Source organism: Schistocerca piceifrons, chromosome 1 (assembly GCF_021461385.2).
Source record: "Schistocerca piceifrons isolate TAMUIC-IGC-003096 chromosome 1, iqSchPice1.1, whole genome shotgun sequence".
Lineage (NCBI taxonomy): Eukaryota > Metazoa > Arthropoda > Insecta > Orthoptera > Acrididae > Schistocerca > Schistocerca piceifrons.
In genome coordinates, this window is record NC_060138.1 from 284048992 (window position 1) to 284067175 (window position 18184).

The window sequence follows — 18184 nt, forward strand, 5'->3', positions numbered from 1 at the left end:
GTGCTGTTGAAGATATCTCCAAAATAAATTACCAAGACATTGTGGCCTACTTGATGAACCTACTGTACTATGTACAGGGTTTTTGAAGTTCAAAGAACACCTGCAATCCCTTATGTAAACATTCAATCTTTACTTAAGCGAAATTATGGTTAGTGGAACCTCATACTGCCATATATGTGCTGTGAAAGTGAAGTATGAGAAAGTCGTGCTCTGGACACAGCAGAAACATTTTCAGTTTACTTCACAAAAACTTAAAACGGAAATGACTCACCATATTCCGTTTATTCTTGTAATGTGTTCCAACACGTCAATAAAGCTATGAAAAGTGTCAATTGACTTCAGATTTATGTTTTCTTTGCATTTAAAATTTCCAATATATATAAAGTTACCCATTATGAGGCAATTATGCCGAATACCATCCTAAGTATAAGTCTGTGTGAAGTTACACCTTGAATGGCTTAACTTTGTACACAATATTTTTAACACGTCATAAACATGATTTCCATTTACTTTGATGTTATAATTTGCCTTAAGAACCCTAATGACCTGCATAAACCCGTTTCTATCAATTACATAACTAATGATACTTCATAAAATCAAGAAGACATAAAAAAATGTATGTCAAATAACCCTGTTTGATGGTACATTGTAAGGCAAGTCATAACACAAGTAAAAAATAGATGGCAGAATTATGTACTTTCTTCTTAAACCCCAGAACTTAGAAATTATTTCTCAGTGAGCTACAGATTGTCACATATTGATGGCATAATATAAACAAGTGAAAGACACATTCACCGTATGACAATTTCAGAACATTCATAAAAGCAGCTGCACACTAGAATATCATGAATGAAAGCTTTGGTCAGCACCAAGAGCACTTGCCTGAAACCAGTTCAAAAAATGAGAACAAGGTCATCAAAGTAGTAGAAATGCATTTTTCCAAGGATCATTTGTAGAATAATGTAGGATATGTCAGCTTCATACAAGATTAATTTAAGTCATATGTACACATAGATATACACATGTATTTAATGAGAAGAGGACTTGGTTGAAGGATCACCGGATCATACAATACACCAGCAAAGTCTTTCGAAAACTGGTCAACTTACACAAACCTTGGAAATATTCACTTTTAAGACTTTTTGTGGGCCCCTTCATGAACACCATTTGGCTTACTGTAACAGTAGCACTCTCAAACTGTAGCTTTTTGTACAACTGGGGACCACACTGTAAAAGCAACAAGTGATTCTTAACAAAAATCTTCCCTCTGGAATGCTCGCCTCAAACAATACTGAATCAAGACAGTCTACAGTTTACACTGTAATTATTCTCAGAACTTAGTCTCATGGTTCGACAATCATCCACAGAGGCCATACAATTTTATTTTTAAGAGTTCATAGGTAATGCCAATAAGAGAGCCAACATTCACAGTAAGTTTTCCACAGATGGCCATAGGTCTTGAATCTCATATCTGACAGCATGACCTCTGGGACACCAAGTCCATACACAGTATATCTATGACGCACATACTGAAGTTCACACCTTTGGGTGGATGCCCACACCTTTGGATGGATGCCAGAGTGGGTGAAAATGATGAATCTAGTCCCCTTTACTAATGGCACCAATTTGTTCACAAATAGCAAAACATTTAGCATACATATCAAGTATCAACACGGTAGTAGTAAGGGCAAAAGCTAAGTAGTGTCTTGTCGGGGCACTTCATTGTTACCTCACGAATATAAAAGATTCAAATAGTGTGTTAGTCGGAAAAAAGTAACCAACAGATCAAGGCTGATTCAAGGTAAGCAGAAATAAATGACATAACTGTGAAAAAAAACATAGCAGCATCACACAGGTATGTAATCAGTACAACATGAATTGACTAAACACCTATGTGATGTTGCTGATTTTTTAGATCTGATGGCAGTTGTAAAATCCAAAATGGGCTATCAATTTTTATTAAATATTATGTGACCAACACATTGATTTATAATCCAAATGACTTTATACTGAAATTAACACATATGTGGGACTCAATGTTTGAAGAAAAAATTACCTATTCCTTACAACTGGGATATTCTGAATAATCACTGTATACAATTGTGAATCTCTACTGTTTACTAAACTGATAAGAGGAACCAACACCCAGAGCAAAAACAGACGAAATATCTCTTAAAAAATAGCACCCCTTATTGGTATAAAGTGCCATAATTGCTATTAAAGTTTGAAATTTTCTGATTACACTGAATCCAATAACAGAAATGACAAAAGGGATACAAAAGTGACATTTAACTGCCACAGAGGTAATTTCAAACATCTTGTTGTTGTGGTCTTCAGTCCAGGGACTGGTTTGATGCAGCTCTCTATGCTACTCTATCCTGTGCAAGGTTCTTCATCTCCAAGTACTTACTGCAACCTACATCCTTCTGAATCTGTTTAGTGTATTCATCTCTTGGTCTCCCTCTACGATCTTGACTAGAAGAAGTCAAGTTGTGCCACAAATTTCTATTCTCTCCAATTCTATTCAATACCTCCTCATTAGTTATGTGATCTACCCATCTAATCTTTAGCATTCTTCTGTAGCATCACATTTCGAACGCTTCTATTCTCTTCTCTTTCAAACTTAACTCCATAGAATTACTTTACACTACAACACTGGCTGGTAACACAGTGCAGCAATGAAGATTGTCACAGAACAAAAATATGTGTTTGTAATGTAGTTCAGTGCTTGGATGACAATGGTGAAAACCATTGTTCACTATCAATTAAACTTAGTTCTGGAAAAACAATTTCACTTGCACTCGGCCACATTATTTATGTTGTCGCAGTGTTTAACACATTCCATTATTTTAGGAATACTATAGCCTGGTGATGGGAGTGGAGAGCGGAGGTGGAGATGGCAACTTGAGGTAGGTAAAGGGAAGTTGCAACTACATCAGTCAATCAACTACCTCACTATAAGATAACACAGTATCAATTCTTGATAACTGTACATCTCCGAACATGAGTAATATTGTTTGCGCATGTTCGCGGATTTCTTATACTCTGCGATGTCCATGAAGTGTGTTAATTCAGCAAATTTTTTCTGTTACGTGCATGATGAGTTTATGACAGACTCACAGACATACCATTTCACCAGTCATCAAAAAGGCATTTGAATTGTATCTTGAATCAAAGGGATGTGAGAGTAAGTGCTGGGTACCACAGAGCTGCTGCTCATGTTGGTTAGTTGGCTGGTTTAAAAGAGGGGGAGGAGGAGCGAGGAGGAGGGAACAAACTGCTAGGTCATCAGTCCCTTTTTCCGATTAAAATAATTCCACAAGGGTGGGAGTAAAATAATCGAGACATACAAAACACAACTGGAAGAAAGGAGAAAACCACAAGAACGACAGAAGGGCAACAAACACTAAAATGGGGGGGGAAAAAAAAAAAAAAAAAAAAAAAAAAAAAAAAAAAAAAAAAAAAAAAAAAAATCGGACAATAAAACCACAGAGAGACACAAGAAACATGTAGAAGAGACAAAAACAAGAGAACAGATTACCATGGCTGGCTGACCATGAGAGTATAAAGGAGAAACCAGCCAATCCAACACATTAAAACCTCCACCCTAAAAGCACTAGGGTGCAGGACACACAGGGACAAAGGACATAAGCTAAAACTTAGATCAAATGATAAAACCCACCCTCACGAATAAAACATAAAACTAAAGCTGCTGTTGAGGCATTGGTACCTAACACTGGAGGTTAGGTGCTGGGAACGTTAAAAGTCCACCGCAGAGTGGCTAAAAGAGGGCAGTCCAGCAAGAGGTGGACGACCGTCATTTGTAAGTCACAGTGACACCGAGGTGGGTCTTTGCGACGGAGGAGGTAACCATGCGTTAACCCAATATGGCCAATGCAGAGCCGGCAGACAACAACTGATTCCCTGAGTGAGGACCACATGGAAGACTTCCACACATTCGTAGTCTCCTTAATGACACGCAGTTTGTTGTGCGACTCCCAAAGCCAAAAAAACCTTTAGCATAAGACAGAACATTGGTCATTTTCAGAGATGCCCACCTCCAGAAGCAGCTTCCATGTAGCCTGGTTGGTTGGTTGTTTCGGGGAAGGAGACCAGACAGCGAGGTCATCGGTCTCATCGGATTAGGGAAGGACTGGGAAGGAAGTCGGCCGTGCCCTTTGAAAGGAACCAACCCGGCATTTGCCTGGAGCGATTTAGGGAAATCACGGAAAACCTAAATCAGGATGGCCGGATGCGGGATTGAACAGTCGTCCTCCCGAATGCGAGTCCAGTGTCTAACCACTGCGCCACCTCGCTCAGTATCCATGTAGCCTGTTTGGCCAGCCTGTCAGCAGGTTCGTTGCCTGGGATTCCAACGTGTCCTGGGGTCCACACAAACATCCCTAAACGACGGGACCATTCCAGGGCATTGATGGACTCTGAATGGATGCTACCAAAGAACGGCGAGGGTAGCACTGCTCGATAGCTGGTACGCTGCTCAAGGAGTCAGTACACAGGAGAAATGACTTGCCAGGGCAAGAACTGATGTGATCAAGAGCAGTGAAAACACTGCAGCCACCTGGCAAGGAGTGCTGTTCAATATGTCCTCCATGAACATACGCAATGCCTACAAGACCATCAGCCATTGAGCCATCGATGTAAACCACTTCATGGCCCCGGTACATGTCGAGAATCGAGAGGAAGTGATAGCGGAGATCCGCAGGTTTAACGGAGTCCTTAGGGCCATGTGAAAGGTCCAGAAGAATCTGCAGCCTAGGCATACACCACGGAGGTATACGTTAATGGACCACAAGGAGAGGTGGTAGCGGGAAGAAATCCAGTTCTGACAGAAGGGACCGGGCGCGAACCGCAATCATAAGCCCTGACCTGGGTCACCAATGCGGGAGATGAACCGCCATGATTGGGAAAAGGAGACGGTAATTCGGATGCACAGGAGAACTACAAATGTGTGCAACGTAACTGGCGAGCAGTTGTGCATGCCTAACCTTCAATGGAGGGACTCCGGCCGCTACCAGGACACTGGTCACTGGACTCATTCTAAAAGCTCCCATCACTAAGCGAACACCACAATGGTGCACTGGTTCAAGTGAACACATTGCTGAGGGTGCCGCCAAACCGTAAACCAGACTCCCATAGCCAAGGCAGGATTGAACAAGGCCTCTGTAGAGATGCAATAGTGTAGGGTGATCTGCACCCCAGTTGGTGTTGCTCAGGCAACGGAGGGCATTGAGGTGCTGCCAGCACTGCCGCTGAAGCTGATGAAAGTGAGGTAGCCAAGTCAATTGGGCATTGAAAACCAGTCTAAAGAATCAATATGTCTCCTCTACAGGGAGTGTATTGTCATTAAGATACAGTTCTGGTTCTGGACGAATGGTGCGATGCCGACAGAAATGCATGAAACATGACTTCACGGCTGAAAACTGGAAGCCATGGGCTTGAGCCCATGACTGCGCCTTGTGAATGGCTCCCTGCAGGCGCTGCTCAGCAACACCGGTACTGGAGGAGCAGTACGAAATGCAGTCATCCACATACAGAGAAGGTGAGACCGACAGTCCTACAGCTGCTGCCACACCGTTAATAGCCACTAAAAATAGAAAGACACTCAATACAGAGCCCTGTGGAATGTCATTCTCATGAATACAGGGGGAACTAATTATAGGAGGCACTGAACTGGACATGGAAAGTACGGAGCGACAGGAAGTTTTGGATAAAAACTGGGAGCGGACCGAGGAGACCCCACTCATACAATGTGGCAAGGATATGACAACGCCAATTCGTGTCGTATACTTTACATAAGTAAAAAAAAAAGGCAACCAGATGGCATCTTGAAAAGGCTGTTTGGATGGCAGACTTGAGGGACACAAGATTATCAGTGGTAGAGCAACCACGGTGGAAGCCGCCCTGACATGGAGCCAGTAGGCCACGTGACTCCAGGACCCAACCAAACCACTGACACACCATACGTTCCAGCAGCTTACAAAGAAAGTTGGTGAGGCTGATGGGCTGGTAGCTGTCCACATCAAGTGGGTTTTGACTGGGTTTTAGCACCGGAATGATGGTGCTCTCCCACCATTGAAATGGAAAGACACCATCACACCAGATCCAGTTGAAGATGACGAGGAGATGTCACTTGTAGTCATACGAGAGATGTTTAATCATCTGACTGTGGATCCGATCCGGTCCAGGAGCTGTGCCGGGGCAATGTGCAAGGGCGCTGAGGTGCTCCCACTCTGTAAATGGGGCATTATAGGGTTCACTGTGGCATGTAGTGAACGAAACTTTCTTTTCCATCCGCCGTTTGAGGGTGCGAAAGGCTGGGGGGTTGTTCTTCGACACAGAGGCTCAAGCATAGTGCTCAGCAATTGTGTTTGCGTAGGCAGCTAACATGCCATTGAATGTTAATGCCAGTGACACCTTTCAGAGTCTGGTACCCACAAAAACATCTGACCTTCATCCAGACTTGCAAAGGTGACGTATGGCACCCAATGGTCAACACGTATCTCTCTCAACACTCCTATTTCCGTCGTTTTAAAAGCTGGCAAACACGGGCACGGAGCCACTTAAAGGCTATTAGGTACTCTAGGGAAGTGCTGTAGAGCTTGTTGACGCTCTTTACTTGCCTCAGCGACTTCTGGCGACCACTAAGGGACTGTCTTTTGCTGGGGGCACACTGAAGAAGAGAGATCTAGGTCCTCAGCGTACGCCAGAATCTCCACCTCATCCTCAGACACAGAGCTTGTAGGTAGTGATGGTGTGGGTGCCACCACAGTGCATTGGTTCTTGGGGGTTGTTTTCTTTTTAGGTTTCTCTCACTGCTCCATAGGTTTGTCCGGCTGGGAGGGCTTCACTTATTCAGTCTCAGGGAATGAGGAGGAACATGAAGCCCTATGACCAGCTACCTGTGGTTGCTTCAGCCACTGGCGGGAACATGGCAAGGGGGTGATCCAAGGGATCCCTTCCTGTTGAGAGGAGCCGAAGAAGACTTACACTTCTCTGGCTGGGAAGTGGGGACCGACGTCCCCCGTGGTTGGGGGCAGGGAGGGGGAGTGTTGCTCCTGAAGTAGGTTGTGCAGGAGCAATAGGGAGGGAAGTGCCCCTCACCATAAAGGGGGCAGGTGGAGTCTGACGGCTCTGAGAGCCAACTGTACACGGCGGAACAGACGACAGTAGACCAATGTCATAGCGGCAGCGTAGTTTGACATCATATGCGCAGGATGTAGCCTCTCATATTTTCTCTTAGCCTCAGTGCAGGTCAGTCGGTCCAGGGTCTTTTATTCCAGTACGTTTCTTTCTTTCTGGCAAATCCTGCAGTCTGGCAAACAAAGCGAATGGTGCTCTCTGCAGTTGAGACAGATGGGAGGTGGGGCACAGGAAGTATCGGGATGTGGAGGACGTCCACAATTCGGATAGGTGATGCTGGAAGTACAGCAGGAAGACATATGACATAACTTCCAGCACTTAAAGAACCGCATTGGGGGAGGGACATATAACTTTACATCACAGCAGTAGACCATCACCTTGACCTTCTCAGATGTGTCACCCTCGAAGGCCAAGATGACGGCGCCATTGGCAACCTGATTATCCCTCGGACCTTGGTGGATGCGCCGGACGAAACGGACACCTCACTGCTCTAAATTGGTGTGCAGCTCATCATAAGATTGCAAAAGAAGGTCCCTGTGAAATGTGATACCCTGGACCATATTTACGTTCTTATGAGGCGTGACGGAAACGGGAACATCCCCCAGCTTGTCACAAGCGAGTAGCGCCTGTGACTGGGCAGATGCTGTTTTGATCAAGACCAACCCTGACCGCATTTTGGACAAGCCCTCCACCTCCCCAAACTTGTCCTCTAAATGCTTCACAAAAAACTGAGGTTTTATTGACAAAAAAGATTCCCCATTAACTCTCGTACATACGAGGTACCGGGGTGAATAAGCTTCGCTGACATCCTTATCCTGGTGTTCCTCCCATGGTGCGGCCAGGGGGGGGGAGGATGATTTGGGGTCATATTTCATAGCATTGAAGTTAGACCATGACCGCTTAGAGACTGCTGGTGTTTGACCACCAGCGAGAGATGATGTACTACACTTCATGGCGTGTCATCCGCCCTGATGCCACCCACTCCAAACAGGGGCCCTCCCCACGGGCGCCACCCAGCCACAGCAAAGGCCACCTGGCGGGATGGCCATTGCCAGGAGTCCGGATGCTCCGGGGCGACTGGCACGTACTCCTCAGCATACATGGGGTGTTAACAGTGCAGGCATCAGCAGAGTGATCCCTGTGTGGTCAGGCGGCTACAACCAAGAGGGTACATGGCAAACCCACCATGACGGACTGGCTATCATGCTGGCTATCAGGCACAAATGAGCTAAGAAGTACATTGTAGTTGACAGCACAGATAGCAGTACTGCATAGAGGATGGAGGAAAACACACCCACGAGGGTGACCTCACCCAACAGCTGGAGAATGAGTGGAAGTGCAGATCCACATTGACAAAGGACATGGGAGGTCTCGGCGCATTATGGACACTATGCACCACATAAGGTGCCCTTCCCCAATTAACTCGCTCTTCAGGAAAATTTTGAAAAATGGAGGTCAAACCCTGCAGGGGGCCATTACATAAAGGCCAATACACGTGAGACTCGTTTTAGTCGCCTCTTACAACAGGCGGGAATACCTTGGGCCTGTTCTAACCCCCGGACCCACAGTGAGAGGGGGGGTGCTCATGTTGGTTCTGCTACTTAAGAGGCTGGTTGTATCCCACAGCGATTGTCACAAACAGCTTTCAACAATCTTATAAGAGATCTAAATCTATCAGAGACCCAAGCAGAATTACTTGGGTCTTATCTTCAAGAAAAGAACCAGTTAAAAAAAACCACATCCTAGTATTACATTCCATAAACGATAGCTTTGCCTTTCCACTTTTCTCTCAATAACAGGGAGTGTGGTATACTGTAACGACATAAAAGGACTGCTTACAAAATTTTGGACAATTCACAATTCGAAAGAATAGCACCTATTTAAAGATTCCTCAAACAGTAGTCTCAAAGCTATTCTCTTACATAATGGAAATGAGAAACCTTTGATAACAGAGGCCCATTCCATTTAGTTAAAGGAAACCTATGAGACCACTAGACTTACTCTGCTCTGGGACTTCTGAGAATCCAGACTGCTTACACAAAATATTGCTCTTCCTTGTATCACTGGGACAGTAGGACCAGGAAAGACCATTATGTAGTCAAAGAGTAGCCTTTTAGAGACACATTCAATCCCAGTGAAAAAAAAAAAAAAAAGTGTCACATGAACCCCTTGTTGACAAATACAATGTGCTGTCACCACTACTCCATCTTAAGTTAGGCTTTACAAAAAATTTTGTGAAAGCAATGGACAAAGCTGGCCAGGATTTTCAGTTTCATTCCCAAAAATTCCTGTGATTAGTACTGCAAAAATTACAGAAGGAATTTTCATTGGGTGTCAGATCTATGACTCAAAAGACATTACCTTCGAACAGTTGCTGACAGATACTAAGAAGTCAAAAACCTAATGTCTGAGAATTACAGGAAACTGACAGAACCCATATTGGACTGTTACATACCTATATGCTATGACATGTCTCTGAAATTACATTTCCCTCATTTCTATTTGGATCTCTTCCAACCTAAGCTTGGAGATGTGAATGATATGTGTGGTGAGTCATTTCACCAATGCATCGCTGCCATGGAAAGACTATATAAGAGAAGGTGTTCACCAAACCTTTTGGCAGGGTACTGCTAGACACACTTACAAAGAGTTTACTATCTAACCACATACAGAAAGTTTCTAGGAGAAGTTTCTAACTTGTCAGTATATTTCAAGCTTTATTCAGCTTTCTCGTTCTATTTTCATTTTATTTTATGTTTTGTAATACAAATAATTACTCTTGTATCTAAAAACAAAGATGATGTAACTTACCAAACAAAAGCGTTGGTATATTGATAAGACACACACACACACACACACACACACACACACACACACACACACACACACACAAAATTCAAGCTTTCGCAACCCACGGTTGCTTCATCAGGAAAGAGGGAAGGAGAGGAAAAGACAAAAGCATGTGGGTTTTAAGGGAGAGGGTAAGGAGTCATTCCAATCCCGGGAGAAGAAAGACTTACCTTAGGGGGAAAAAAGGACAGGTATACACTCGCACACACACACATATCCATCCGCACATATACAGACACAAGCAGACACATGTAAAGGCAAAGAGTTTGGGCAGTAATCTGCTGAAAGAAAGAGAGTGACCAAAGTGATTTGAAATCTCATTCATTAAATCTTCAAAAAGTATACAAGGTGCAGAAGTGTGTCTGCAGATTTTGCAAAGTAAAGAGTTATTGACAATAAAAAAAACGCTTTTCATTTTCCTCTATGACTCTGAATCCTTATTCTCTCTGCCTCATTTACTTGTAGAACTTGCCTTACAAAGACAGGGTGATTATGCTATACAATTCTTTTGTTGGACAATTACCCGTGAAAATGCTTGGAATTGCATTTCTTCTGATTGTGCGCAGTATTTTGGTCGTTGGCCCAATTATATCCAGGAAGAAACCCAGAAGAGAGGATGACATAGCCATGAAACACAATAAAATAACGGTCCTCATCAAATTAGCTATTTCTTGATTCATACACCGTGGTGCTAGAAAGAAAAAGAAAAATAATTCCCTTCTGTTTAAAATGAAATTAAATGACACTAGGCATCAAATACTACTGGAAACATACTCTCTTTCTGAGGGTAATACTGAATAGTTACAGGTGGTGAAAATTCACTGAATGTGTAGTCTCGCTCCGGTTCACTTGGATAATCAGCACTGAAAAACTGATACACAGCTAAATGAGGAGAACAGATACTGCCTCGAATTCTAAACCATCCGAGCTGAGCAAGAGAAGTGCAAGTCAAAGCAATTGTAGCCATGTGAAAAAAGGCTGCAACAAAATTCCTTTCTTGGTCCTTTGGCAATGACCATCTCTGACGTGGAAAACAATTTTGATTGTGCATTTCCAAAACTTAAATCTGAAACAAATAAAAAAACCTTCTGTAATTTGATAGTGTGTAATTGAGAAATAGTAAATGGAAATAAGTCACATGGAATTTTAGTATTAATAAAAGATAAACATGCCAACTGAAAATGAAGCGACTATAGCTTAAAAAACAAGCCTCTGTTTAAGGAAATAATTTAACTATGACTTATTATGGTCCTTCGTAACTTATTACTTACTTCTCACTACTATAAAGTGGTATAGAATTCTTGATTTTTTTTTTATTTAAAAAAAAAGTAGAAGATGAGCAACACAATTACGTCTTCCTGTTCACAGCCATAGATCACTTTGAAAAAAGAAAAAATTACAATGTGCTCATTCCCATTTCAAATACATTCTAAGAAAAAAAAAAGAAAGAAACTTATGCACCATCAAGGAATTATCTGAATGGAATGGAATCGGTTGATATGATGAATATGTACAGACAAATAAACAATTACTATTTCAGAAAAATTGGACGATTCATTTGACATAAAGAGCACCGCAAACTGAGTAAATCAATAATCCCTGCCCTTACGCAGGCAGTTATTCGGCTTGGCGCTGATAGAGTTTTTGTCTGTATATTACATCACATCTACTGATTTCCACCCGATTCGGATAATTCCTTCATGGTGCATCTCCCCCCCCCCCCCCCTACTTTTTCTTCTTTTTGTCTTAGAGTGAATGTCCAGACACCTACCAAAAGTCAACTATTACACCACCAGTAATATATCTCACTACAATTTCCTGGTTAATCACCCATACGTAGGGTCGACGGTCATACAAAACTATTAGAAAGCCATCACTACCACCTTTGACTGCTAAAACTATTTACTCACAAAATTCACCATTGTATTTTGGCCTTTTATTGATTTCCAACTGGAGTACAGCAAAGTGTTTTGGTTGCCATCAGAAAGTTGAAAATGTGTTCTGGTTCAATGTTACTTAGGTAGAAGCTACCTTGTGTCACATTCTCTACATTTTTTTAATGATTTATGTCCGATATATGTACCTAATATGCACCAAAATACTTATCAGGGATTTGGCTATTATCTAATATAGCTTTTCTGAATCTACTTTTACCTTTCATAACAAAAAAACATATCTGTGTATGTTACACATCAGTATGTTGTCACAACCTTGATTTTGCATACACATTCACTGCGTATGTCAACGCTCAACCAAATTGTTGCCTTCCAACCTAACCTATATGCTACAAATTAGTCTGTTCCAACAATCAATAATTCAGATGGAGCACTATCACACACTAGCTATTAATTTATGCAATAGATGCATACAATTACGATATACAGGGCGTTACAAAAAGGTACGGCCAAACTTTCAGGAAACATTCCTCACACACAAAGAAAGAAAATATGTTATGTGGACATGTGTCCGGAAATGCTTACTTTCCATGTTAGAGCTCATTTTATTACTTTTCTTCACATCACATTAATCATGGAATGGAAACACACAGCAACAGAACGTACCAGCGTGACTTCAAAAAATTTGTTACAGGAAATGTTCAAAATGTCCTCTGTTAGCGAGGATACATGCATCCACCCTCCGTCGCATGGAATCCCTGATGCGCTGATGCAGCCCTGGAGAATGGCGTATTGTACCACAGCCATCCACAATACGAGCACGAAGAGTCTCTACATTTGGTACCGGGGTTGCGTAGACAAGAGCTTTCAAATGCCCCCATAAATGAAAGTCAAGAGGGTTGAGGTCAGGAGAGCGTGGAGGTCATGGAATTGGTCCGCCTCTATCAATCCATCAGTCACCGAATCTGTTGTTGAGAAGCGTACGAACACTTCAACTGAAATGTGCAGGAGTTCCATCGTGCATGAACCACACATTGTGTCCTACTTGTAAAGGCACATGTTCTAGCAGCACAGGTAGAGTATCCCGTATGAAATCATAACGTGCTCCATTGAGCGTAGGTGACTGACAAAACTAAAATGAGCTCCAACATGGAAATTAAGCGTTTCCGGACACATGTCCACATAAAATCTTTTCTTTATTTGTATGTGAGGAAAGTTTCCTGAAAGTTTGGCCGTACCTTTCTGTAACACCCTGTATATACTACTACATCGTCGTCATTGTCCTGTCTCATGTTAATTAATGCCTTTTCCTTTAATTTCTTTCAGCAGCTGTTCATTAGAATTTCTTTCAGCTCATGGTGTTTTTGTAGCTTTTCTCCACATTCACATCTCTCTTGCTACTTTTTTCCCGTTTCTTGATTCCCCAGAGTCCATCTTGCACAAAAATAGTTTAAAATGCTCCAAATAAATCTTTTGATGAATTTCCTTCTTGTTTCTCACCCTTTTTTATTGGGTGCATTGCACTTTCTATAAATAAATATGGAGAAAGCATAGCATTTTCAGCCCCCCGAGATTCTTACTGTAGCCCCTTGTTAGTGCCACTGGTATCTATTTCTGTACTCTAGTTTCTAAACTGACTCAATCTTTTCTCTCTCCAATTAATTTCAATTTATTTAGTTTTTCAAAGAGTATCTTCTTGTCCACTATATCAAAAGCCTTTTTCTAGATCAATAAATGCAGCACGTTTTTCCCGTAGATTTCAATCCATCTTTCTAAGACCATTCATAAAGCAATTACAGGTTCCCTGGTCCCTTCTCCTTTCCTAAATCCAAATTCGTCTTCTCCTATATGTGGCTCAGAATTGCAAGATTCTAAAATTTGAAAAATCATCAATATTTTTCTTCTCAGCTACATGTACACAGGTTAAAGACAAAAAATATAAATATAAAACTGTGATATCCTGAAACATTTTACTGTACTCACTTTAAAGTGTCTAAACAACCAAAGTGTAATATTGGATAGGATGGAGAGAAAGTTTTAACAACCAAAGGCAACATTTGTGTTTAGAATAAGCACTCTTAGCACACACAACATCTAATTATGTCTATAATAAATAAGCACTTTTTAAAATGGCATTATTTAGTCATTTTGTATCCAAGATCGCATTTTTTTTTCCACACATACCTATCACTTAGATCTGAATACATCACAGACTTCCCAGATATTCAAGCCATTTTCCATATACTGGGAATCCTAGGCTTTCACTGAATTTGCATTTCTATTTGGCATCCCAGAATTAAAAGTTTCAACCTGCCTATGTATTGATAGCACTATTTTATTTCCTTACAGATTTTACGATTCTTAACAGTTAATTACAGGCAGGCAACGTACCATTGACACTCAAAAAATTAAAATATTGTTGACTTCACAATCGATAAACAAATCTTGCACTCATGACATTATTGATGGATATGGTGCAACTATGTTACAATGTATACACTCATAGTTTCAACTGACACAGCTGCATGGTACAATAACAGAGTTACAAAAACAGTAACTATACTAAGTTTTCAGTATCATTGCGGCCATGAAGATGGTACCCACAGTTCCTGTAAAGATATGTCTGTTACCTTTCTTATTACTATATTAGCTAAATAACTACATCATCAAAATAACAAGCCATGGCTGTAAATAAACAAGGTTTCTACTGACACAAAAAGCCGTGACTAGAATGTCTTAACTGAATGGTACTGACGATCTCCTTCGTCAAAACCTCTAGTGAATTATCGTACAAGCTATGGGCACTGACGTTTACATACTAAGCAAATTTAATAGCATGGTCATCTGAATCCTTGAATGCCACTACATACAGTCTCTTTATAGCCACTTTAACTGCAAGCGTATACCTGATCCCTACAACACAAACATACTATCATTAAAATTTCTATGGAATTACGTCCTTATGTTAAGAGTTATTTACAGTTCATTAAGAAGTGTCTACATTTTATGAAGGTTGTATTGCTTTTGACGTATATCTGACAGCGTAGTTACCTGCGGCTAATGTCACGTAAATCACTTATTCCCTACCGAAAATGTCATTCATGGCTTCTTATTACTAGCATAGCCAAGTTCGAAATCTTTTAACATGGCAAAATGACAATGTATTGATAAATAATTTTATATGTCATTCACTCAGCTGCTTTTCTTCCGCGTTTCTGAGCCTGAAGTATAACCACATCTACGGTACCAACATTCAGACAACAAATACTTTGGATAAGGGTGGTGTGTATTTGACTGTGTTACACTTTAGTTGCCAGGCCCTCTGAATTTTTGGTTGGTCTCCCAATTGTTTTTTAAATATCCCAGAAAATATGTGATTATTGTCAACCTTCCGAAGTTATCCAGTGTTACATAAGCGAAAAAAAGTAAAACAACAGTCATTAGCATGCAGGAACGAAGTATGTGGCATACTAAACACTAAACAGTGTATTTTCCTTGGCGCGAAGCATGCAAGAGGTCGAAGAACGACAAATTTTATTTTTTGGGTACAGGTTTCTGCTCTACTATTGATTAATTTATTCGTAGCGATTACAAAATTATACAACGAGCTCATTTCGGTGGTTTTTGCCATTCTAAATCGTATTTGTGTAGATGGTATAATATTTAGGGATCAGTTGAGAATGGGATACAATCGCGGAGGTAAATAAGGGAGGTTTCATTACGTCACAAACTTGAAGCCGATGTTCGCTATCTTAACTAGCCCAAACCACTAGGTTCACCGCATTCGTACCCCCATACATATAGTCTACGCCCCAGTAGTTGAATGCAGTGGCTGAGTGGAACGTCCCCGAGACGTCACTCTGAGACGTATTGCTAGAGCAAATACGCAGTCAAGGAGAGAAAAACGTTCGAAATTGCTTTCCTGACATTATGTAATTCATGCAAGCTCTATAATTTTAGTATCTAAAACTGTTGTTGCACGCACACGACATAAATAATGAACAAGAAGCACTCGTAATTACTAGTCTGCTAGCGTTTTGGGCTTTTTAAAATGGTGTCCACTCTGGCTTCAAAACAACGTGCAGCACAAGTCTGGGGTGCCACGTCCCATCTGTTTGTACCTGCATGGATAAAATCCCTCAGCTTTGACCAATGATGTCATAGTTTACTCATAAGAACCGTCCGCACGCAACAACCTGTCTGCGCAAATGTCTGTGCACATCACATCTGCGCAGACAGATCGTTGCGTGTGGACAGGAGATTTGCACCGACATGAGGTGTGTGCAAACCTGGAAGTTGGAGTTGGAGGTTTGAGCGAATTGTCTCAAATCTGTGGGTTCAAACCACATCTGCGCAGACAAGTTGGAGCGTGTGGACAGGATATCGCCGCAAATCTGGAGCGAAAAAGGTGCTTGTTCATTCTAGTGTTTGTCTTTGTGCGCAAGGAGCATTAAAATTGCTGACGCTCGTCAGTGTTCTAGACAGTTTATTAGTGAATTCATTGAGTTTTATAGAAATGACCCATGTTTGTGGAAGATTAAAAGTAAAGAGTACAGTGACAGGAACAAAAAGACAGCTGCATACAATGCATTAACTGAAAAATTACGAGAAGTTGACGCACCGGCGAACTGAGAAACGGTAATAATAAAAATCGTTGTGGACTGTTTACTGTAAATAATTATCAAAAGTTCAAAAATCTCGAAGATCTGGTGTTGGAGTGGATGAAATATACCAGCCAAGTTTGTGGTATTTTGTGATTCAAACACGTCTAAAACGGCAAAAATATTGTGGTTCTTCACCAGCAAAAATATTATTTGTAACTTGACAGAATTAATGTACTTGACTTGCCTTCATGAACTCATCCTTCAGGACAGCGTAAATAGCTTCACTTGTGTTGGGTATAATTTCACTCAATGCTTGTTTAGAAATTGCAGTTGAAAATTTAAAGTCCTTATAGCTCCTTCCTGTTGCCAGGAATCTTAATGTCACCGTCAACCGTTCATGGAGAGAAATTGCTCTTCTCATTCAAGTATTATTTCGTATAATATGAGAAGTTACGAGCGTTAAGAGACAATTGTAAGTTTCGACATCCATCTGTAAATAATTACGCCAGTCGTTAGGGTGGCCCTGCAACTCTCGCAGTAAATGTACGTGCGAAAAATGCTTTCGCTTTAGCAGCCACTATGTATAGCATTTTGGCCGCTCTCTCTGTTTCCTGCGTTTTGTCTGAATGTTTTTGGAACACAAGTTGCGAACACAGACCACAACAGAATTTCTTCAATTCCTAAATTTCAAAATAAATTAATTAAACTTCTGACGTTTTCGGCCAGCGTAGTCGCTTGCCACTGATATTTCTTTTCTACGCCGACTGTGACCGACAGATGGCAGGAGAGTAGTAGATTGGAGTTCGTGTCTTGTGAACCCAACCCATATGCAGCGGTCTATTGCATGTACAGACATCTGCGCAGACAGATCGTTGCGTGTGGACCGGCCTATAAATATTAATGTGTCTATTTTCGAGTCACAGATAATAAATCGATTGTTTTCTGAGCCGCGGCGTCATCATTGTAAATTGAAAGAAATGAATGTGTTTTCAAAAGTCAGGGACAGACGTTGTATACGTATTTTGTCGCTTGTATTAATTTAAATATTTTCTTCGTTCCAATACATTCGCTACTTATTTTCATCCTTAGTGAGTTAGAGATTTTTGGAAGAATTGTTTTTTCATTCTATACAATTTTTCCTTTTTGGTTTTTGTTTGTAGGAATAGGTTTACCTATCTTAACTGCAGTACGGGATACAAATTTTATAGTTGCCACTGTTTTTTGCCTTCGCTTCCACTATATATTATTCTGTTAATACTAGTACTGTCGAAGGCGAAAAGGCTGACATACGAAAAATTTGTATCCCGTACTTCAGTTGGAAGTATGTAGGTCAACTGAAGAATAGGATACTAATGCTAGCAAAAACGAAAAAAGCGACATACATAACGCTGGCATCCTTTAGCTCAGCTGAACTACGAAGGAAGTATCCAGCTCTTCAGTTGACCTATAGAGGTGTTAGCTATTTTTCGCCTTCGCTAGCATTAGTATCTTATTCTTCAGTTACAGGACACAAGTTTCTCGTATTTCGCTTCTTTTCGAATTCGCTAGCACTAGTACCCTGTTCTTCTGTTGACTTATGTAGCTCACCTGAAGGACAGGTAGTTGTAGTTCAGCTGAGGTACAGGATGCCAATATTACGTGTGTTGGTTTTGTTGTTTAGCTAGCATTAGTTTC

The 18184-nt window shown here is 41.2% G+C and overlaps 1 protein-coding gene across 1 annotated transcript in view; it reads right to left on the reverse strand.

The window, feature by feature from the left end:
- LOC124788797 (transmembrane protein 127-like) overlaps nt 1–15149 on the reverse strand; it is a 32969-nt gene extending 17820 nt beyond the window's left edge. Inside the window, exons 1-3 of the mRNA XM_047256082.1 lie at nt 14958–15149; nt 10786–11077; nt 10535–10702 (exon numbers count right to left, since the gene is read on the reverse strand). Of these exons, the coding sequence (XP_047112038.1) occupies nt 10535–10702; nt 10786–11062 (445 nt within the window). The 5' untranslated portion in view covers nt 11063–11077; nt 14958–15149. The remainder of the gene's footprint in view (nt 1–10534; nt 10703–10785; nt 11078–14957) is intronic.
- Between the last annotated feature and the right edge of the window lie 3035 nt (nt 15150–18184).